Source organism: Fundulus heteroclitus, chromosome 2 (genome assembly GCF_011125445.2).
Source record: "Fundulus heteroclitus isolate FHET01 chromosome 2, MU-UCD_Fhet_4.1, whole genome shotgun sequence".
Lineage (NCBI taxonomy): Eukaryota > Metazoa > Chordata > Actinopteri > Cyprinodontiformes > Fundulidae > Fundulus > Fundulus heteroclitus.
The window spans coordinates 38798519-38823110 of NC_046362.1; the positions used below are offsets into that span (position 1 = coordinate 38798519).

At 41.4% G+C, this 24592-nt stretch overlaps 1 protein-coding gene across 1 annotated transcript in view; it reads right to left on the reverse strand.

The window, feature by feature from the left end:
* Positions 1-24592, reverse strand: part of cdh13 (cadherin 13, H-cadherin (heart)) — a 432538-nt gene that overhangs the window by 225018 nt on the left and 182928 nt on the right. Inside the window, exons 5-6 of the mRNA XM_036126911.1 lie at positions 20158-20163; positions 18271-18423 (exon numbers count right to left, since the gene is read on the reverse strand). Of these exons, the coding sequence (XP_035982804.1) occupies positions 18271-18423; positions 20158-20163 (159 nt within the window). The remainder of the gene's footprint in view (positions 1-18270; positions 18424-20157; positions 20164-24592) is intronic.

Sequence of the window (24592 nt, forward strand, 5' to 3'; positions counted from 1 at the left end):
AATGGTTCCATCTGCCAAGTTAGTGTTGATGTTGCGCTGTTGCTAAGCTAACCCAGTGACATCATGCTATTATGCTAATCTAACTGTGGTTGCTGTAGAGGATTCTAGTGACCTGAACCTACAACATTTTGGTCTTTTTCCTGAGGTTTACCACTCAATGTCTCAACCACAATAACAATAACAAGCTAAGCAGTTGAAAAGAACTGCTTGAAATAAAGTTGCATGAATAAGAGAAAGAATAAAGGCTACAGATGTTGTCTCGAGGATATTTTTGAATTGAGCCATTAGAGGAATCTCTGCAGCCCTGCTCTGTAGAACATGTTCCAACAAAAGGCTGAAGACTTTTTTGTGTGCTCACAGTTATGCATCAGCTATAAAAATGCTAAGCTCAAAACCTAGAACCTCTTTGTTTTATGTTTGCCTTGGTAACTCTAAAAATTCCCAACATATAACAGCATATTGTGGTGCATGGTGCAGGACGTTTTGTTATTTATGGGGTTATTTATTCATTATTTATGTTCTAATACAGTATGCAGACTTTACATATATTTTCATTGTCTCCTTGTCTTGCTGATTCTTTTTCATGCTGTCCTGACGTTGATTTTTGTTCATTACAGTTTATTTTTTTCAGCTGCAGTACCAATTTATTCATCTCATGGTGTCCGTATGTGACCAAGTAATCCACTGATGCTTAAAGAGCATACATTTTAATCCGTAGTCCAATTTCCTTTCCTTTATTGTAACAATGCAGTTTACCTTTGATGTTTTTTTCTCCTGTTTTCATAATTTAAAGCACGTTGAATTGTGCTGAAATGTTCTATACATATAAACTCCCCTTGCCTTACCTTAGCTGGCCAAAGCAGGAGGTTTAAAAAGCCCCAGGTCAGCATAAATGTACCAAAAACGTATAAAAGGAAAATTACCTTCTTCCCTTGGATTACTGGGATGTGGATTTCATTTTAATGTCCCTAATTCTAGAGTCACACATCCAAAAATCTTTTTCCATTACATAGAAAGGAAAGAGGCAATTGCCATATTATAGAAAGCTTATTAAAATATTAATATATAACTTAGACCCTATTCAAACATTTGTATGAAGAGAAATTCAGAAAAAGATGGAAAGTAATAAGAATGAGGTGAACTCAAAGCAAAAAGATAAAAAATGATCAAGATATACATATATTAGCCTCCCATGTAGAAGGATAAAAATAATTCTGTATGTGAACTTTGAAAGGCCCTGAAAGCAGCACAAAGTATCTCCTGCGTATTTTGTGTGCAGCCCTCACCTCCTTTCTATCACTTCCTCCACTGGGAAATGAGGCCTAACGTCATCTGCTCTCAAGTTTCTTATATTTCACATTTAAATGTTTGCAATTAGTGTACAAAGCATACTTTTAACTATAGCTAGCAACAAATAATTAAAAGGCAATTTATTAATTACTTTATTGGACATAGTGTGTTTAAGAAATGTTGAAAAAATCAGTACAATAAAATGAGATTTCACTGGAATTCATATCATTCCTATGCCAGTTTTAGATAGTTGGTTAATTTTATACTTTTGGGGACATGAGTTGAGTTTATTTATTGCATTCAGCTGTTTCATTTATATTTTGGTCTCATTTAGTGTGTATCCAGATAACTGCAAGATAACAATAACTTAGGTAAAATAGATTTTAGCTGAGTTGTGGATTAAATTATATTTGATATACTTCTGTTTCTAGCAGAGGTTCTCCAAAGAAAGTTCATGGTCAGTCCAGGCTTAACCAAATCCTGCTGCTTTGTTATGGTTGGTCACACACTCTAAATACAGCAATACAATTTTATTCTTAATATTTCTAAATAACAACTTTGCAGCATTTCTGATGTTTCTTTCTGCTGTTGCAATGGTTGCTCTCTGCTGTTCACTTGCTGCTCTCACCAACCTTTACTAGATGGCTTTCAGCATTGATTTGTGTTGACATTTTTAGCTCCCTCTCCAATGTTTAACCAGGTCTGTTCACCCAGTCCGCCCTCAGCTTTTGTTGATGACCTTGTAGGTAACTGAAGTCTGAACATTGTGAAGCTAATGGATGAAACTGCCCTGATTAAAAAACAAAAACAAAAAAAACGGTTTTGTCTGGAGAGAAAAAGTAAATTTCTTATGGTTTGAGCTCAGAAAACTAAGTTAAACAACTGTGAAAAAAAACAAAGCTTCTTGTTCACTTTAATATTTAGAATGTCTTCATATGTATTATCATGATATGAACAGTGTGACTGTTTGATTTGCTACCAAGTTTGCCTCACAGAGTTAAATGTTTGGGCTTTATGAAGAGGTTTTGCCTCAGCCAAGGCGAAAGCAACAAGAAGGACTTAAAAGCGCAAAACCGAAGACTTTTGACCGCAGTGAAATTTTTTTTAAAAGTTTGGATATTAGATTTTTGCACTGCTCTGATTAGGGGGAGGGTTGTTTTGGTTAGACCTAGAATTGAAGAGCAGAGCTGCAGCAAAGTTAGCGGCTGTCTGACTTACCCCTCCTCTCCCACCCATGGTGGTTCAATCAGTGAACCAAACCCTCTTTAGAAACAAAACTTTAGTGTAAAATAAGATAATCCTCTCTAAATCCACAGATCTGATTTAGGTTACTAAATACAACACGCCCATCTACAAATAGAAAGCTAAGGTATCCTTATTCATTTCTTTTTTTTTTCCTTCAGGCATGGTTTATAGTTTGTAAATAGTATTTATTTTAATGTGTCCTGCCTGACTTGCTTTCTTAATGCCATAGAGTGCCCAACTGATTTTACTTTCAAGAGTGGAGCATTACTGCTTTTGCTATGGTGCTCGGCTGGGTATGTCTGCAAAAAGCATTATTGGATATTATCTTGGGATTATTTCAAATCCATTGGACATAGAACTGGAAAGTTAAAAGACAAAGAAAGGAAAAGGAAAAGATGAGGCAAAACTTAAAAGGAAGAAAAGGTGACACAAATAGAGGAGATGAAGAAGAAAGTACAATATAACATCCTCTGAGTCTGCTTCTACACCTGCAGAAATATATATAAAAGAACAGAAGAACCAGCCATAAAAACTATCACGGGAACAAACAACCAACGCCTTGACAACATCACTGAAAAATACCCAGTATTGTTTAATATGAGATGTAGTTAGTGACAGCCAAAGGTAACTATAAGGTTTTTCTGTATAGAAGTTGAACACGTGTAGGTGTTTGTGAGAATGTGCTTGTTTTTGTAAGGTTGATCCATAAGAAAAATGCACAACAGTGGTTGTGAGGAGCCAAAGACCCGCCCCCCCTGTCTTCTCTAACCATTCACACTGAGCCTGGTTCTGGTTCTGCTGGAGGTTATCCTCCCTGTTAAAGGGGAGTTTTCCTCTCCACTGTCGCTTCATGCATGCTCAGTATGAGGGATTGCTGCAAAGCCATCAACAATGCAGACGACTGTTCACTGTGGCTCTACGCTCTTTCTGGAGGAGTGAATGCTGCTTGTTAAGCAGTGCTGGAGCTCCGCCCAGGCGCACCATGCACTGCATGCAGGGCACCAGATGCTCAGGGGGACACAAAAAAGTCATGAGTTGACGAATGGAAAACGGCTGTTAATTTATTTCATGCACCATTAACACACACCCATACTTTTTGGAACTTCTCTGCCCTGTAGTTTGAAACCTATTTTAGCGTTCTGTTTCAGCGATGTCGATGTAATCTCAATCTCATCATGATTCAGGTGGTCAAGTCCTCCACTCACACCAAGCAGTAGCTTCTAACCTCCCAGGACAGAGATAGTGGGTCACCGATGTGCATCTGACTTAGAATCCGCCCAGGAGGATGGGCCTCCATGTCCTTAGAAACAGCAGCGCTTCAACTGCAGGTTGCTCAGAGCCTCCAGAACTGATAGACTCCTGAATAGATGTCCAAATGTTTTCAGGAAGAACACACATTTATTTCAGCATGTTACATTATTTTAATGTCGTCTTTGTAAAATAAATCAACGGGGAAGCTACAGCTTCTCACTAGACCTTCTTCCTTAGTGTTCTCAGGACCAGAACTGAAGGTGAGGCAGCATTTAGTTCCTATCCTCCTCAGCTCTGGAAAAAAGTCAGAAAAAAACTGAAATTTGCAGAAAATGTTGCTTCCTTAAAACCGTATATGAATTCATGAATTATTGTGTACTTCAGCTCTTCAGCTCTTGATTAACGAGTTTCACTAATGAGTTGTTTTCACAATCATTGATGCATGTTTTTAAACATCAATGTTAAGATCACATTTTAGCGTTTGTGTTCTTGTTGGTTTGTTTTTATGGTGTTTATTGTTTGTTTATTACGTTTATTTTCTTATGTGTCAAGCACTTTGCCTCATGTATGAATGGTGCTACATAAATAAACTTGCCTCCGTAATACAAACTCAAATAACCTTGTGTCCAATTTCAGCACACTTTCACTTTGTAGTGGTGACATTCGGTCATGTAGGAATATAATATCATAGTGTTTCTGCTTCATGTCGCCACGGTTGAAAGATGAGCTGACCTTGTGCTAACGAATAGAGCATTAATGGTGGTGCTGTATGCTCGGGCAAGCCGGCCGAATTAGCAGACGTAATGCCTGCTGCTCAGCAACAGGGCACTTACAGTTTAATCAGGTTATCCAGGACTCTGGGTTAGGACTTTATCTGATGTGGTGGATGGCAGCTTCTAAAGTGACAGCAGGGTAGTGACATGCACATAAGACTTAAAGAATCAGAGTTAAAGAGAGAAAGTCAAAGAGCAATAATTAAAACGTGGAAAATATTTCACTATTAATACATTATATTCAACTCCGCTAACCCAATCAAACAATTATTAATATGTGGATAAGATAATCTTTTTCCTCCCTATGATGATAAAATACTCCTGGGTCAATGTGAGCTTCTGAGCTTTCTGTGTCTCTGCTCTGTCTTCTCTAACATAGAAAGTACTCCTGGGTCAATGTGAGCTTCTGTGCTTTCTGTGTCTCTGCTCTGTCTTCTCTAAGCCCCAGTGGGTGGAGGCAGATGAGCGTTCACACTGAGCCTGGTTCTGGTTCTGCTGGAGGTTCTCCTCCCTGTTAAAGGGGAGTTTTCCTCTCCACTGTCGCTTCATGCATGCTCAGTATGAGGGATTGCTGCAAAGCCATCAACAATGCAGACGACTGTCCACTGTGGCTCTACGCTCTTTCAGGAGGAGTGAATGCTGCTTGGAGAGACTTGATGCAACCTGCTGGGTTTCCTTAGAGAGGAAACTTTTTCACCAACCTGGAGGATCTGATGGAGTCTGACTTTGGAAAGAGACTTGATGACGTGATGGGAATTGGAGCTATATGAATAAAATTGTATTGAGTTGAATGTATGTAAATAGGAGACCTCTTTATTTATGTTGAATAAGACATTCTGAAAAAAGTGTTACCATAGCAATAATATTTAATAAGACAGACAGCAAGAATGTATCACCCTGTGTCCTATAAAGCACTTATTTATTTCTCAAATGAAGATATTATGGAGGCAAAAGTTAATTTATTCTGAAAGTAGGTGGCTGTGAAAACTCCAGGGTGTGTGTGTGTGTGTGTGTGTGTGTGTGTGTGTGTGTGTGTGTGTGTGTGTGTGTGTGTGTGTGTGTGCGTGCGTGTGTGTGTTACAGATCGATGTGTGTCCGGGTATAAGAGTTGGTCTTTTTTTATCTGAGCCCACACACACGGACTTGGGGGGGGGGGGGTATCAGGTCCTTTTTCCTGTGTGCAGGGCAGCATATCCTGCTCTCCAAAGCCCAGGAAATTACTGTCCAGCCAAGCGGAAAACAGGTGTGGGATTTGGACAACTGGACTCACCTGTCTCAAGCTTCTGGCTCATAAGGCCCTCCCTCTTAAATGAAAAAGGCTTTAGATTGCCGCAGAGCAGCTGCGTCTACTGCAGGTCTATTTTAAAGCAGGTATTATAGACTGAATGTACACTCTCACACCTAAATGTCATTTGGTCTGTTCCTGTTTTCCTGGAACCACTAGATGTTTCTTTTATGTTCTGTAGCAACAAAAGGGACCTTTTTACCATAGCTATAAAAATCTAATGCTATGTCTGGGATTATTGCTCTGCTTTTGAGCCCATAGTAACACATTAAAGGGTTTTAGGGGTGATAGTGCAAACCTGAGCCTCGCTCTGCATCCAGTCTCACACTGAACAATGAGAAATAAACAGAACCTTGATTCCTGAAAGCCTTTTGCATAAATATTATGTATTCCCATGTTCCTACAAACACATGGTCCAAGGGTCAAATGCTCAGCTCTATTAAAACAAATCTTCCACCCATGATTGTCAGATGAATCAAAATCCTTGCTCCCCCAAAACCTCAGCATAAACAACGCTGCTCAGCGGATGCAGCACAAGAGATAAAAAGGCCTGATAACTGGGCTGTGTGCAAGAGAGGCTGCGGGGTATAAGGCTAAAATCCTGCAAAGACACCAAACAAGTAATTATGAGAATTATTTGTTCAGTGTGCTTGCAAAATGAAAAGCTTGGAGCAATTTATTGCTCACACTGTTATGAATTTTAATACTAATCCACGAAAACATTCCCTCTAATGCTTACACTAGCACATTTGTAGTGTCTGTGATTACTTTCTAAATAGCGGATTGGTGGATATTATCTGGATTTCATTAGAATCAATGTATAGCAAACAAGGCCAAGAGTGGAAACTGCACGCACCTGCAATAAAAAACATCACAGATTATAGGGTCTGATGAGACACCCTGAAAATATTCAAACTTTCTTTTTCTTAACTGTGGGTTCTTGATTAACAGTGAGGAAGTTATTATTAAGGACCCATTCAGACCAGACTCACATTATAACCCAGACAGACCATGAAGCGTCTCTTCAGGATGTTGGACTGGTCCTCTGGGTTCATGAAGGACGCAGAACCCTCCCTGTTATGCAGGATGGTGCCTAAAAGTTCCCGAATGTAACTGAGTTTGCGTAAATTTAAAAGAGCCGCTGACATAGCTGTAGACCCGACTCGTCCTGGTCACAGGTAATTCACACCTTTACCTTCAGGGCGGCGCTAGAGAGCGCCGATGGCTAAAACGAGCCGACACAGAACCAGGTTCTACACCCAGCCGGTGTCTCTGGTGTTCATTGTATGTACGTACAGATACAGATATACACATACTTACAGATAAGCATGAAAAAAACAAGTCTCCTGCACATGCTGCCCCTGGTCTTACCATTTCTCCCCAAATGATGTATTTTCTGGTGCAGACTGGCGTTGCTGTTCTGCTTGCTCTTACTTCCTGCCTGTTTTTTTACACGATGTGAGCGTTGGAATCCGAGCTCAAATTCCTCGCTTGTTGCTGCAAACGTGGTGAACAAAGTGGATTCTGGTGAAGCGTCTGAGGTCCTGGATCTGTGTGCAGGAATGTGGGTGGAGGAGCCTGGTACCAGCGCTGATGGTGTTCCTATGATGTGACCCGTGAACTCATGGGTGGCTTGGTCACTGCAGAATAATTAATGCAGCTGCTATTTGAATGGTATCCCTGCACCACCCTGACTACAACAGGAAGAATGTCCCTGGCCCGCTCAAAGACACCATCCAGCTTTCCACCCAAAGAACAAGAAATGCCAAACTAAGGCTTGCTCAAAGAAATTGGTTTGTGCTGCGCTCCCTGTGGAAGAAACACACGCAGCTCTAAATTAGGAATATAAGGCGGGTGCTAAATTTGGTGCTTCAGGCCCCTGGAGTAATTAGTTTGGACAAGTAAGGAAAATAGAAAGATCTGAGATATTTTGTGTGTGATTCCTTTTGACTGCTTTCTCTGGAAGACGTGCCCAGAGCGCTTTGCCAGACAACATCTCACTTTTATCATGCTGCTGATCCAAACAAGGCGCTCCCTCCTCCACGGTGAGGCGGACACTGATGGTTGGGCCGTAGAAACATTCAGTATCTAAAGAGCTATTCTGCTAATTGTGATGAACATCCTAGTGCTGCGTTTGATGCGCTTGGCAGTAAGAATGAAGTTGCATGTTTCAGCTTTCGCTTTGTGCTCCTGGTGGGGAAGAAACTGACAGCATGGTAGAGAACATGAACGTCAGTGTGAACAGAACCGTGCCCCTCATGGAGGAACGGTGTTTCTCCATGAGGGGCACGGTTCTGCCAAGATTTAGGACCTGAACCAGTAATTCAGCAGCTTTGGTCAGACTCTCAGCCCTACCCCGGCTCTGCTTTTCTGCAGCATCTGCGGACAGGGAGCAGTGTCTCTAAGAGGCTGGTCTGCAGAACGGGGCCCACAGGGAACTGGGCCGGCACCGTTCACCCATCAGCTCCCCTCGCTGCTACCTTCAGAAGTTCTCAGACACCTCTGCCACAGTCAGCCTCGTCACAGAACGAGTCGGTGGACACAGGACTTCACGGACCGGACTCAGCAGAACCACCTCCTGACGCGGTGAACCGACATTAAGATAGTGGATTTGATTTAAAAGCGCAGAACGAATTAGCACCTTGATATGTGCTTGAGGTTGGCTTTGCTGCCAATCAAACCAGGTTTAAAATCCTGGCAGGGCAGCCTAAAGCTCACTTCTCTCATTAAGCCATAAAAAAGAAGTTAAAAAAGTTGAGGTGTTTTATAAAAGATGTGAAAGTCAAGAAATTGTCTATATACCAAACTGTGAAAGATTGTGGTTCTCTATTTCAAAAAGCCCTTTGGATTTTAAAATAGAAAAACGTTCTATTTTTATTTTATTTTTGTGTTTAAAAAGTCAATGTATAAGGTGGATGCATAAAAATTTTATTTCAGTCTTAAAAACGGTTTAAAGTAACGGATTGTAATAAAAATGTGTCCGGACCTTTACTGGTTGTTTATTTTCTTTATTGATTTTTAATTAGTGACCCCTGACCTACACCTTAAGGACAAAGGACACTCTTTTAAGGACCAACATGTTCACATTTTGGACAAAGAAGAAAGATGGTTTGAAAGGGGTGTGAAGGAAGCCATCTACGTCAAGAGAGAATAACCTTAACCAGAGGAGGAGGACTTAAGTTCCAACTCTCAAAAACTTACAACACAGCTATAGGATTAATTCCGGCCAATCATCACCTCAATCCTCACCCTCATACGGGTGATCAAAACATCATTTCTGTAAACCAGGCCAACAATCACCTTAACGACTCCCCATCACTAAGGGGGGAGGGTGGGGGGGCAGTTTTGGTTCAATCTGCATGTTATCTAAGCCGTGACAAGGCCTTTGTTGGGCAGCACTATAAAGCTTGGAGCTCCTTCTACTCCAGAAATTTTGGATTGAGGAGCTTTCTGGATAGAAAGTGAAACGTCTTCAAACTTCAAAAAAGTCCAGTTTCGTTTTTTTTTTTTTTTTTTTACTTTTTTGGAATAACAATGACCTGGATGACTGAGAATCTTCATCTGAAAATCCCAATATTTCTCTCAAGTGTAAAAATTAAATAAAACAGTTGTAAAAATCTGCAGCGTTTAGTTATTCAGCTACACAGAAAGAAAACTCCGTTGAGAGGACCATATGTGGACTTCCTGAGAGCTGGAATATCTTCAAATCTAAATTTCTAAGCAGCCGTCAATTCACAGCTTTTTCTTTTTCAGCCCCTTTCAAACGTGGAGATTGATCCCTCAAGGTTCTGGGTTTTTTAAGCCGTTTCCTTGTCATTGTACTCTGGCTTGACTGACAGAAAATAGGGAGCAGAGTACGGTGCCTTTTAGATGTGCCATCAAAGGAAGGATCCGTTTCATCTGCAGAAGCAACACTGCGCTCTGCAGCACACGAGCAAAATCAGGAGAACCAGAACATTTCACTAATATCCAGATCTTTGGCTTCTTTAGACAAATCCAGCTGGTTTTAGGTTAAGTGGACGTTTTGTTGTCTTTAAAGCAGTTGGGAAAACAGATTTTCCAGTCAGAATCAAGAATCCAGCTATAGATTTATAACCATGGCTCTGCTGTGCTGTACTGTGGAGGAATGCTTTTATTATTTACTTCAAATTTCCACATGACAGAGACGAGCACGTTCAGACGCCTCACCACAGCCGTTGTTGTGATGACCCCTGCCTCTGTGGGTCACCTCTCTACCTGTGTAAACAAGCCTGTTATTTAGCACTTCACATTCTTTCCCTCCGCTGCTCTCAGCCAATTAGAGCTCTTCCCCGACACTTTCTACCCCAACCCAGCTTGTCATAGCTGCAGCGATAAGCCCCATTCTCCTCCCAGCTCCCGCTCTCTTTTACATCTCATTAGCATTCATTCTCACACTAATTGAGCCTAATAGGAAAATAATGTCTGGTGTTAAATCTTTGTGAACATGTGGCCCAGCTGATCACTGGCTCTGTTTGTTCCTTCGCTGTGAATGTTTTACTTTGCCAGGAGTTGCTGTGTTTGTTTGCTCGGCTTCGCTCCGTGTGACAGCCTGCTTACGATCCCCAGTTTCCGTCTGTTTTCTGCTCAGCTCTCACTGAAGTTATTCCAAAGTGAGGCTTTTCTTTATAAAAATGGCTTTTCTCAAGTTTTGCTTAGTTTGTGTTTTACTCGCAGCAGATTTCCCCATCCATGAGTTTCAGGCTCAACTTCTAAAACTCCAGCCACTGTTTTTAGCACATACCAAGGCAATCCACAATTAAAAAATACCTTTTCAAACGATCTTTTTTAATCATCCTTTAAATTTTGAAGCAGAAAATGGGAAAGAAAACATCTGCAGTAAAATCTCGGTTGTCTTCACCATCAGTTTACAGACAGAGTATGTCTGATTACGCTAAGAGAAGCAGGAAGCCAGCGGCCGATTGGCTGCCGTGTAAAGGAGCAACATCTGGTAGTGATGGTACAAATCAGTGCTTCACTTCTCTCACCTAATATTACTTATAAAAAAAATCAGACTTAATCAGACGAAATTAGAAGAAAGCACCAAAGGTGGAATGTTTGGAAATGACTGACGAGAGCAAACCTTGTAATTCTGCAGTTTAGGGCTGTGCAATCAATCAAAATTATATTTCAGTTTTGATTTCTACTATAAATAATCACCAAAACAATGTAATGGAAAAAATTTTAATTTTAAACTTAATTGGTTACAATTTTCTGGGATGTAGAAATGGACGTTTAAGACATTTTTAAACTCGTGGAGTTTGTTAATACGAGGACTGGAAGAAAAAAATGCAAACAGTTTGGCACCTTTAAAATGTTATTTTAGAGGTATTTGTTGCTGCTGCGTGGGGTCTGTGTGGGTGATGCATTCTGCTGAGCTGAAGTTCAGACCGTCTTCCTCAGACAGATGGAAGCAGGAGCACAAGACCCAACGCAGAGCGTCTTTAAAAAAACGGAGGTAAAACAGACATCCAGGGCAAAGTCCTGAATTCACTACGTGAGAAAAACACCTGTTAGTAGGTTTCATTTGCTTCACTTAACATGTTTTTTGCACATCAACAACTGATAACGGCCTGATGTTTCATTTTCCTGCTCCTGTTGTGTCTTTTTATGCTGCAAAGGTCAGGAACTGAAGCCCAGACCGCCGTGTCCAGGATCGGTGGCTCCCGGATCCAGGGAGCCCCATCATGTGCCGTTCCTGCACTTTTTCTTTCTCCAATTTCAAATAGTCTTACACAAGAATAATTTGTGAATCTTAAAAAAAGTCAGACTCTTCCATTTGGCTGGCACTGTCCTCAGGTGTTAGCAGCTATATTTCTGATTAGCAGTTAAAGCGCCGGCAGTAAAAAAACAGACTGATTTACAATGAGACACAACGCTGATGAGAACTGGAGCAGGAATTGCTCCGGCTAACCTGAATGCTCCAGAGTTTAAGGACAGCTTTTGTGAAACGCGATCATTTGCCACTGTGGTAAATTACAGGCAAACTGCTTTTACCACAGAGAGCTACCGATTCCCCCTCTAGTGTCCTGTTTGTTAAGTTTTCAAGCTAAAGTTAAGTTGCTCCTCCTCCTTCATAATTCCCCCAATAAATCCTCCCTTCATGAAGTCAAATTTGGGTTGTAAACTGGACTATCTCTACGCTTGTCTTGAACTGCTGTTATGTTTGTCATGTTTTCCTCAAACTTGGTGCACCAAAGGTAACATCATCACTTCTTTCAGCACACATGAGCTGTCTCACCATGTCAGGCAAACTACACTCAGACATCAAGACTGCATCTGGTATCAAAATGCAGGAAATATTCTAGACTGCTGAGGCAGATGGCTGCACCTGCTGCGGGTGCAAAGGTTGGGGGGGGGGGTGAACAGTGCGGCCTTACCACATCTCATATCTGCATGTGTTTCTGTGAAAAGTTATGACTGGCTTGTAATTAGGCTGATGGAGACAGCCCCCCATCCCCCCCAACAACCCCAAAGCCCTATGAGTCTCTAATGCGTTTAAATTGAGGTAGCGGATGGGGAGAAGTGAAGCAAGCGTAGATGGAAACATCTGGCTTCAGAAAGTAGAAACCCTGCCTAGTTTTCATCCTGTTCACTTCACCAGATGATTTTAAACCAGTGGTCTCAAACTCAACCCCGCGAGGGCTCGTGTCCTGCAACTCACAGATGTGCCTAAAAGGCCCATCATCCCTGCACAAGACTGTGGTGTGAGGTACGGACTTTGTTAGGAACCACCACACGCACACACACACACACACACACACACCAAGACTAAGACAGGTAACCCCTCTGAGATGCCCAGCGTTGCAGCAGAGAACCTGCAGCAGGGCGACGGCCTCTTGGGTGGGAGCCGTCTTGGTAAACCCAGGCCATGTAACAACAGTAGTAGTAGTAGTAGTAGTAGTAGTAGTAGTATCAGTAGCAGTAGTAGTAGTAGCAGTAGTAGTATTAGTAGTATCAGAAGTAGTAGTAGTATCAGTAGTAGTGGTAGTAGTATCAGTAGTAGTGGTAGTAGTAGTAGTAGTATCAGTAGTAGTGGTAGTAGTAGTAGTAGTATCAGTAGTAGTAGTAGTAGTAGTAGTAGTAGTAGTAGTAGTAGTATCAGTAGCAGTAGTAGTAGTAGTAGTATCAGTAGTAGTTGTAGTAGTAGTAGTAGTATCAGTAGTAGTAGTAGTAGTAGTAGTAGTAGTATCAGTAGCAGTAGTAGTAGTAGTAGCGGTAGTAGTAGTAGTATCAGTAGTAGTGGTAGTAGTAGTAGTAGTATCAGTGGTAGTAGTAGTAGTAGTAGTATCAGTATCAGTAGTAGTAGTAGTAGTAGTAGTAGTATCAGTGGTAGTAGTAGTAGTAGTAGTAGTATCAGTAGCAGTAGTAGTAGTAGTAGTAGTAGTAGTAGTATCAGTAGTAGTAGTAGTATCAGTAGTAGTAGTATCAGTAGTAGTAGTGGTAGTAGTAGTAGTATCAGTAGTAGTAGTAGTAGTAGTAGTATCAGTAGTAGAGGTAGTAGTAGTAGTAGTAGTATCAGTAGTAGTAGTGGTAGTAGTAGTAGTATTAACACTACTAGTAGTAACAGTAGTAGTAACAGTAGTAGTAGTATTAACACTACTAGTAGTATCAGTAGCAGTAGTAGTAGTAGTAGCAGTAGTAGTAGTAGTATCAGTAGTAGTAGTAGTAGTAGTAGTAGTAGTAGTAGTAGTAGTAGTAGTAGTATCAGTAGCAGTAGTAGTAGTAGTAGTAGTAGTAGTATCAGTAGTAGAGGTAGTAGTAGTAGTAGTAGTATCAGTAGTAGTAGTGGTAGTAGTAGTAGTATCAGTAGTAGTAGTAGTAGTAGTAGTATCAGTAGTAGAGGTAGTAGTAGTAGTAGTAGTATCAGTAGTAGTAGTGGTAGTAGTAGTAGTAGTATCAGTAGTAGTAGTAGTAGTAGTAGTAGTAGTAGTAGTAGTATCAGTAGTAGTAGTGGTAGTAGTAGTAGTAGTAGTAGTAGTAGTAGTAGTATCAGTAGTAGTAGTAGTAGTAGTATCAGTAGTAGTAGTAGTAGTAGTAGTAGTATCAGTAGTAGTAGTAGTACTATCAGTAGCAGTAGAGGGTTGATGCTACTGCTTTAACCCTCTTCTACAACTTGCTGCTGTATTCTGGGCTGCTGTGTTGACTTTTTCCTTCACGATATATATATGACAATATAGTGAACTATGTGGTTGAAAAAAAGCCCATTGTTATTATTTATTAAACCTGTTCTTAACCACATAAAAGATCCTCTGAGATCAAGGCCTCCTTTTCAAGGGTGACTAGACCAAGAAAGGCAACCTCAGACGTCTTAGTAGGCGAGAGCAACATCAGGGACAAACCACTCATTAAAATATTAGCAGGAGCAGCAATTTGATAAATGAAATGCTGGAGATGTTGTTACAGCAACAACATTTAAAACTGCAACAAGTTAAGCTTTAAAACACAAAGACTGTCTGAAAGGTTTCCACTGTCGGTCTCCTAAGACGGAGCTGAAGGCTTTCAGTGAAACCAGTTCAGACTGGAGGGCGTTCACACACACACACACACACACACACACACACACACACACACACACACACACACACACACACACACACACACACACACACACACACACACACACACACACACACACAAACACACACACACACACGTATGTGTATAGATTTATAAATCTACACCTGACAGCCTCTCTACTCTGTCAGGTGTAGAACGCCACTGACACCAAACAGGGAGGAGGCTGTTTTCTAGTCTAGAAGGTTTCAGCTCCAGATGCTCAGACCAAACATCTCCATGTAGTCGCTGCCTATCAATCAGATCTCCTGTGCTGCAGAGACGAGTCGACGGCAGCGAGAGCGAGGTGCTTTTAATAAAAGTGGAGAGCTGGAGCTACAAGAGAGGTCTGCAGAACACAAACTGTTCCATCCTGCATTGTTTCCATCGTTCATGTTTCATGACTTTGCTCATATAGTCAGGACACTTTTAAATAATACAGCTATTAATGTGCATGGAGATTTGTCTTGTTATTCGTTTCAAATCTTAAAGATTAGACTTAAAAAAAAGACTACTTTGGTTTGAATCACTTTCCCTATAAAGGCCTTTGAAGTGAAGGCAGTTTTAATCAACCTCTGAATATTTCATGTTTCATGCCCCACACAGCCTATTAGGCCCGATGGGAGAGGGAACCCTTAACGAATGGGTCTCATGCAGCTTTCAGGGCTACTGGCAACCATTAACATGATGAAGTCTTCACTCTGGAAACAGCTAAATCTGAAAGAAAATGTGAAAGTTTGGAGTGGAAACGCACAACCATCTTTCTGTCATTAGAGGAGGGACAGATAAATAATGGAGGCCCATGAAGACGAAGGATTTCCCGCTCTGAGAAACTGTGAAAGCAAACTTCATGAAAGGAAGTGGCGATGCAGAGACAGATGTGCAATCCCTCCTCCGATGATTACGAGTCCCGATTATTAGAGCCACAATAATTATTAGTGGTGGCCAGAAAACAATTAAAATATGATTCTGCTTTTAAACTAAATCAGTTATCCTTCTGTTGATTAAGACGAACTGAAGACATGTGGATGGGATGTTGCTGCAAGATATTCAGAAAACCTCCATTTCTCCAAGATTCACTCTAAATCTCTGACTGAACACTTTTCAGGTTTTATTCCCATCATCAATCCATCCATCATCATCATCATCATCATCATCATCAATCCATCCATCGTCGTCGTCGTCGTCGTCGTCGTCGTCGTCGTCATCATCCATCCATCCATCCATCCATCCATCATCCTCATCATTATCATCATCATCCTCCTCCTCCTCATCATCATCCTCATCATCATCATCATCCATCCATCATCTATCCATCCATCATCATCATCATCATCATCCATCCATCATCATCATCATCCACCCATCATCTATCCATCCATCATCATCATCCTCCTCCTCATCATCATCCATCCATCCATCATCATCATTATTATCATCATCCATCCATCATCATCATTATTATCATCATCCATCCATCATCTATCCATCCATCATCATCATCATCATCATCATCATCATCATCCATCATCTATCCATCCATCATCATCATTATTATCATCATCCATCCATCCATCATCTATCCATACATCATCCTCATCATCTTCATCATTATCATCATCATCGTCATCGTCGTCATCATCATCATCATCATCTTTGTCATCATCATCATCCATCCATCCATCATTATAAATCCATCTTTAATGTTTCAGAGAGAGTGTCTTTTCTTTGTGGGGATTCTCTAGCTACCACAGCTGACTTGCATCAATAAAGGGTCATCTGAGCAATATTTTCCTGCAACCTAATAAAAATAACCAGCATCTAACAAAGGAAGGCAGGCAAATTGCAAGATGAAAGCAAATGCTTCTTTAGGATCCAATAACCAGCAGCCTAGAAATCTCACTCTTTTATTGCAGCAGGCATGGTAACCACATAGACGGTGAATTGACAACATATATAATGTTCTATGCATTTAGTGGTCCTACATCAAATCCAATTTGTCTGAGCACACATTGCCTTCACTTTCCATATATTAAAGATATGCATTCTCCCCACTTTCTTTATCTTTTTCTTGCAGAACCTTTCTTTGATGAGTGGCTACAGCTGAGTCTTTCTGCTATTTTGCATCTTCATGCTGTGATAATCCCGGCAGAACAGAGTAAAGAATCATTAAACCTACCCAGATCCTTTTTCTGCGTTAAGGACTCTTCATTCCAGTATTTGTACTGAATATTTATTCTTCCTGTGTTGGAAGTTGCATGCACAGTTCTGCTAACTGAGCCAATGCAATGCACACATTTCAGTTATTTTTTATATATAACAAAAAAAAAATAGAGATGATTTACCTTCTTCTTTACAATTCTCCACTACTTTTTTAGTTTGTCATATCGATGTAATGTGAAAAAAATCTACCACTAAGTACCACTAAGTATCGTCACTTAGACATAAGTGGTCCCGATGTGTCGGGTCTTTCCGTTTTTCTGCACTTTTCCTATTATCAATGTAACTTTAAACACTTAATCTGTGGAAGAATAATAAAAAAGCTTACTATCTTTAAATTATGGGAATATGGCAAATGCTACATTTCCCCTGTGATGGCCATCCTCATTAGTTTAATGATTCATGTAATTTTACCCATTTAACTGAAAAATGTCAGACTCATCTATTCTTATTTGGCCGAGAAGACGTATCTGCTGCATAATATCTAAGACTTTTATCTCTAAGCATCGCATGTTTCTACGTCGTTTCGTCTACTTGGGTCTGATTGATTTTAATGTGACTGATCAGAACTTTCTGTTTTGTAAGCAACATATCTGTGACTTATACCTTTGGTGATTTATTTGTATATTTTGAGGAAGCAGACGGTTTAGTTACCAAACTGGCCCCTAAAATACAGAAGCATTGATAAGAAATGCACTTTAGTGTAATAAAGTTGGGGGGGGGGGGTGGTACAGATGCGTTTTTAGGGTTTCTGAGAGATCGGTTCTAGACCAGTTTAATAAGATGAATATTCAGTATTTAATCATAGATGTGAATAAACTACGAACCTGTGCTGTTTGTAGGGAAATGTAATGCAATGGGTGGGAGGGTGATTCTTACTTCAGTTCACAAACGCTTCTATCAAGGGAGCTTTTAAACAAGCATTGGAAGACAAATGAACAGAATATGATGAACACCTGTTTATCTGCCTTTTTCCCTCCTCCTCACATCTGCTGGTATTTACAGAACAACTTATTTCTGAGTTTTTACAATATCCACTTAGCTTATCAACAGCTTGCACACAGCTGAACGTCCTCAGTCACAGTAGATTTCTAAAAACAAGATAAGGTCAATTGGCAGCCTTAAAAAGCAGACTTTCTCCAACCTTATCTCCCTCACTTTCTTCCAGAGGTAATATCTTTATTAGATAGACAACCATGTAGGCAAAAAACCCAGCGGGCCCCTAAAGCAGGTGATCCTTTGCTTTGGACTAGAAATAAATCACCTTTTTCTGATAGGATCAGATCTGCTGAAGTCCTTTCTAACCCAAACAGCACTGCCAATATTTGGATTGTGTGGCTGCAAATCAATAGGCATCCTCACAAACTACTTCATAACAGGTTTTCTTTATCCTAGCACGATAAACATCAACGCAGGCTTTCATTGGCTTGCAGATTCCCATGAATGACGTCTCTACGTGGAAATGTAAATAAACGGTGAACAAAGCAGAAACCCAATGAACAAAGAAGCTGACGCTTGTCAAAGAGTCAGGGGGAAAACGTGCGCTGAGGTGGGCAGAGAGGAGAGGAGAGAAGGTACATCCAAACAGGACAAGCAGGTAGATTTCACAAGGGAGCGCACACACATGCTGACCTGGTAGGAGTCAATGGCCTCTCGGTCCAATGAGCGGCTGACTGACACGTCTCCCGTGTCTATGTCGATGGTGAAGAGACCTTTGGGATCTTGGTCAGCACCCGGGCCTTTCAGTCGGAAGATATGGTTCACTGGCTTCTCGGGCGAAATTACCTGAGCACACACAGCGGCTTATCAGCAGCTGAAACGTCCATGACCCCCCCCCCCCCACCCTTCCACTTTAATTTACAATCAGACGGTATTGTTGCATGAAGATCTGGTGAAATTTGAAGCACAGCACAACCCAAAGGATTGACTGAAAGGATCTCTGCGTGCTGTGAATGATGATGCAAAATGTGAAAATGTTCTAATGTTCAAGGCAAAGTTAGCTCATGCTAAATGGAGCCGTTAACTTAATCTCCCTCATTATGGTCTGTTTGCTTTTTATATTTGTAGAAGACAACAGCCCTGTCAATTACTTCATAGATACAACTGAATATTTCAAAGTCCTGAAAAGACGGCCGGCTTGAGGGACGTTTTCGGACAGATACTCACATGAGACTGTTGTTGTCCACAGGTATCCGATAGGCAGGATCAGGCAGGGCAGAAAAGGAGAGACACAACAAGAAAGAAGGTTAGAATCCCACATTACAGTTTAAAGGGCAACAGAAAGTCCTGGAGTTTCAGGATTAAACAATTTTAAAAGCCTAAGGTTGTACAGGGCCTGCAGAAAGAAGTAATAAGTAACAAAGATTAACACAATATATCTTAATACAATGTATGTTATTGGAATTTTTGAGATAAACCAATCAGTGTGCTTAATTGTAAATAAGGAGAAAATATAGATGATGTTCACAAATAAAATTGTGATAAGTATGGTAAGCATGTTATCACTTAATGAACCACATTCTGCTGCAGGAAGAGCTGAGAGCCTTTTGGAGAAAGACTGGACCGGCTTACATCTACAGAACCTTTTCTTCTACATGTAAAACATTGTGTGACAGAACACTCCCTCCACATCACCCTAAACACAGCATCCTATTTGGAAACACGGTGGTGGCAGCATCATGCTGTGGAGATGCATTGCTTCAGCAGGGACAGGGATGTTGGTCAGCGTTGATGGGAAGATGGATGGAGCTAAATCAGGACCATCCTGGAGGAGAACCTGTTAGAGGCTGCAGGAGAACCTGAGACTGAGATGGAGGTTCTCCTTCCAGCAGGAGAACCAGCCTGACCTGCAGCCTGAGGTATTATGGGATGGTTTAGATCAAATTAGGATTAGGATATAAATCCAACTGAGAACCTGTGGAAGGACTGATGTTCACAGATGTTCTCCGTCAAGTCTGACTGAGGTTCAGGTGTTTATTCCAGTTGGTAGGCGTTCACAGCAAAGAGAGACAGAAAGCAGAAAACTTTATACAGTTACACACCCCTTTGGTTTATTTCCATCTGTCCAAATAAGTTTGTGGATTTGTAACAAAATGTATAAAAGTTCAAAGGGTGTTATTACTTCTGCAAGACACCGCCCCTCCTCTTATGTTTGCTTTTCCCACCTCATATTAGTCTAAGCTCTTTTTATGATCTTCTACAGAATCGTATTTGCCTTTTAATATTTGGGTCCACATGCATTTTCTGTCCATTTTGAAGTTTGCAAACTTAAACTAATTTGCTAATTAAGTATCCATCACTTCAAATTGCCAGGGTTTGCTGCCCCCACATAAACACATAAGTGAGTAGTCAGCAGTGACCTCAGCGCTGAAGCTATGAGTCAAGCATTTAAACGGCCCCACTGTGGAGCGCCTGAGGATCAGAGAAGAGGCATGAGGTTAGCTTTAATGAGAGTGCACTTCAATGGGACAGGAGCTAAAATGAAGGCCTTTCTGCTCCCCACTTGAAAGAGCATGGGACATGAGACTGCAGCATTACAAGCCTATGTCAGACAAAGCTCAAACACTCAGAGCCCCTCCAGGGCTCTCTGGCATTTATCTCCATGTCCCGCTTCATCTTTACACTCCGCTCCCTCTTCCTTTTCGGCTACTTGCTCCCCCGCTGGTTCATCTCTCTGATATGTCCATTCCAACCCTTCTGCAAAACTTCCATTCGTCTTTCCCAATTCATCTCTTTTTCCTCTCCCCTGAACTGTATACTCTGACGCACATTCTCTCTCCTTGGGTTGTTTGCATTTTAAAATGATGAGAGAAAAAAGAAAACTGCACAGGCTAACATTTTCTGTGTAAAACCCACACCCTGAAAATATCTCGCTTGTTTTGCTCCTGCTCTGGTCAACTTTCTATGACCAACTTTTCCTCCCTGGCCTCTCTCCTCTGCTCAGGACAAAGAGGAAAAACATGTATTTATCAATAAATTCAATAAACTAGAATGTGTGCTCATTGGCCAGATAGAATAAAATTACCTGTTGAGAAGAACAACCTTCAAGCAGCTCATCAAGCCCACATTTCTGCAATAGCAATGCTTTTTACTTGTCTGATGTAATTCATCTTAAATGTTGCGTTTTCATTCGCTGTAAGCAGAAAATTGTCATATTTAAGATAAATAAAGACTTGAAAACATAAACCTGTGTGTGATTAATCTGTTGTCTTTCTCTTATGGAGGGAGTTGCTGAAATAAATTACATTTTCTGTAATATTCGATCACTGCATCCTCAGGCCCTTGTTCTGATCTCTGCTTTTAATCATGTCTCCCTGTCCTCCACTCTCACCATCTCCATCTAGTTTATTACCTGCTGCACCAGAGAAGATAAAACTTGGGACTTATTGTAGGTAAACACCAAGGAGACATGCAGCTTATCACCTCTCCTTCCACTGGGGGGCTCAGATCACAACCTGGTTCTTCTGCAGCCTGTGTACAAGCCCCTTGTACCCAGAGAACCAGCTGAGACACACAGTGCAGAAATGTTCTGAGGGACTGTTTCAGCTCCACTGTGCTGCTCATGGAGATGTGATTAACAGGAGCATAGGCCCCATCCACATGAAGACGGGTTTGGCTGTATCCGTCAGCAATAAAACAGAGTTTTAAATCTATATTAAGTGGCTACACACTGGTGTGTTTCTGCCTCATGCCAGCATAGACCCTACCTCTCCTTTCAACATGCGCTAACATACAGAAGGACAACAATGGCAGACTGGCGGTTGTGTTTCAGGCACTATTTAGTTTATTGTGGATTTTACACATTTGGCTCCTCTCTCTTGTGTGGACGGATGATAAGGCGGTTTTATCTTTACGCTCAAACCTTTCTTTGCCGAAACAGTATTCGGCTTTTTGTAGATGTGGCCACAGACTGCCTCACGGATTACATTAACTTCTGTGCCCCTCATGAAGGCACAGTATTTCTCCAATGACAAGCCCTGGATGAGCCATGAAATAAAGGATCTCCTCAAGGAGAAGAAGGGAGCTATTAGATCAGGAAACAAGAAGGAGCTGAGAGCTGTGCAGAAGGAACTGAGGAGGAAGATCAGGGATAGAAGAAAAACCTCTACAGGAAGAGGGTGGAGGACCAGCTGCAGTGGTACAACATCAGTCAAGCTGAAAACAAATTCAGGTCACAAACCAAACTCCCATGCTGTAGAACAGAGGTCTTCAGTTCTAGTCCTCCATGTTTGGTGTCCTGTAACTGTCAGACGTGTCCCTGATCCAGCACACCTGAATCAAATGGCCGAATTAACTCCTCAGTGTGCAGTCAAGTTCTCCAGAGTCCGTAATGACCTGATTATTTGAGCCAGGTGTGTTGGACCTGAGACACATATAAAAGTTACAGGACACTGGACCTCGAGGACCGAAACTGAAGATCTCTGCTGTAGGAGATGAAGATGAAGAAGAAGATGTGAATGATCTCAACCAGCAGGTTTGATCAGACATTCACCCCTTCCTGAGCCCAGTCTCCCCTGCTGCATCATCTTTGATGTCTGTCTGCGTTTTACACCTATCCAGAACCAGAACCTCACACCTCCCAGCCACCACACACCCCCTCTGTAATCCTATAACCCCCCACACACACACACACACACACACACACACACACACACACACACACACACACACACACACACACACACACACACACACACACACACACACACACACAGGTCCTCTGGTTTTCAGTTGTGATCTGTATTTGGGTAAAAACGTTGCGGTTAGAACAACCAAGTATTGGGAGTTTCTTAGAGTTACATGTGTTTGGGATTTCACCAAAGCAAGAGTCCAGTATCTTGCTCGTTCCACTGGGAGTTTAGACATATTGTTCCAAGGAAGGAAGGTTATGTCACTCCAGTTAAAACACTCAGTACAGATACTAGCTGCTCTCCAGTCTGACAGCAGTTCTGCTGTGGCTGTCAGTGAAGAGCAAGTTTAAAATCCAAACCTGGTTTAATAATGAGGAAAGCAGTGATCTGGAAGTACTCTCTAAAAGACAGTCAGTTCATAGTTTGTTGCCCACCCGATGTTTACAGCCAAGCAGAATCTTCTCCCGACTGACTGTCAGGTTTTTGTTTCATCAATGTCAAATTATATTAAAACTGTCTATATTAAAGTCCGTTTCCTCATACAGGTTTCAGTAAAACAGAAAAAGCTAGTTTGGTTAAAAACCAGGTCAAATTTAAAAGTGTGGAGAGTTCTTGGTCTTGTTCTGATGTTGGTAAGCAGGTAGTAGTAGTTTCATATCCTTCCTCTGGATCCTCTTTTCCTTCAAATATGCTTGTATTTCTGTGTGCGAAGGATCTCATGAGGTACCTGTCTGATTTGGAGGAACCCTGGCTCAGCTCCTGCTGGTAGAACCCTGAATAGCTGAGTCTACATTTGTTGTTGTGGTTGAATGAAGACTCCATCAGTGAACAGAGAACATTTATGTCCCACAGGAAAGTAAATATGAGACAATTTATTTGTAGAGTAACTTTCAGTACAAGGACAAAGCAAAGTGCTTTACATGATTAAAATATTGGAAAATAAAAGCAGCAAGTAAAAAAAAAACTTTAGGGAAATTTAAACAAAATAAAACATAGGGAATTGTAAACTAAAAGCAAATGTTAATCTAATGTTGGTTGTCCTTGCTGGCTCATTGAAGGATTGATGTGAATCTTTTCTGTTCAGTAAATTAACATTATTAGTGAGCCTTTATTTGTAATTTTATGTATAAAAATTAAATTACATTTAGCTTATATAAAATGACCTTTCTAGTGTGTTGCTTTATACCAATTTATCTTTTTAATTAAAAATTGATCAAAGTCAGGTTGAATGCATCACACAAAAAATGTGTCGCTACTAATAGGTGTTGAGTTTTTGTGTCCCACATAATTTATCATGCCAGAGACGCCGCTGGAAAAAGCCCAAAATAAAGTTGAACCATGGAATGAGTGAGAGAAAAAAAGGTGTGGACTTAAGTAGATGGGGGAGAAAGTGAGAGTCAAGGAAGGAGGGATTGCAAGACATCACAGCTAAAGACCCAGTAAGTCCATCTAAGAAGGAACTGAAGCGTCAGGAGGAGTTTCCACTGATTAGGAGACGTCTCTGTGGGGTAGAAGAGTGATAATCTGCAGTTCTCGTGCACACCCACTCACACTCTGAGGGCTGAGCACACTGGCAAAGAAATCTGCACCCGGTAGCTTTGTCTCCACCAACTCCGTCTCCCTCTGTGTGTGTGGGAGGACTGATGGGAGAATCTCACCTCTTTCCATCAGCTCTCATTACCAGCCGAGCACACATGAAAGACTGCGAAGCTCGCAGTGTTGCAGGAAGATGACAGGAGGTGTGGTGTGGCTCTACTACAGCAAACACCTCAGAGCGCACGGAGAGAATGAGCAACAAAACAGTGCATGAGCACAGGAATCTTTGTGTGATCTAGTTTGTGTGGTTTGAAAGTAGGATGACGCCTCATGCTGTCAGTGCTCCTTTCTGGAGTCTAAGAAAATCAGAAGGAGAGGAAAACAATAACAGGTTTCTATCATGAAAATAGCCAAAGACATCCTCTCATACAAGGAATGCAAACTGGAAATCTGGCTGGAAGAAAATCACTTCCTCACAATCTCTGTCAACAAAAATCACACAAACCCCTCGATGTGACCTTGAGGTGTTTGAGGAGAAACGGGCGGGATTCAGATCCAGCGTATGTGACAGTATGCAGCGGCATCCCTCCGTGGTGCTTCTCTCATCCCTATCAAGGTCAAACAGCCAGCTGCTAATGACAATCACTGGCTGCAAAAGGACTCCTGGGACTGAGAGAGAGGGTGTGTGTGTGTGTGTGTGTGTGTGTGTGTGTGTGGGGGGGGGGGGGGGGTGTAAGGGCAGCCTCAGCTTGGACAGCGCTCTGCCTGATTGTCCTGCCACTCCACTC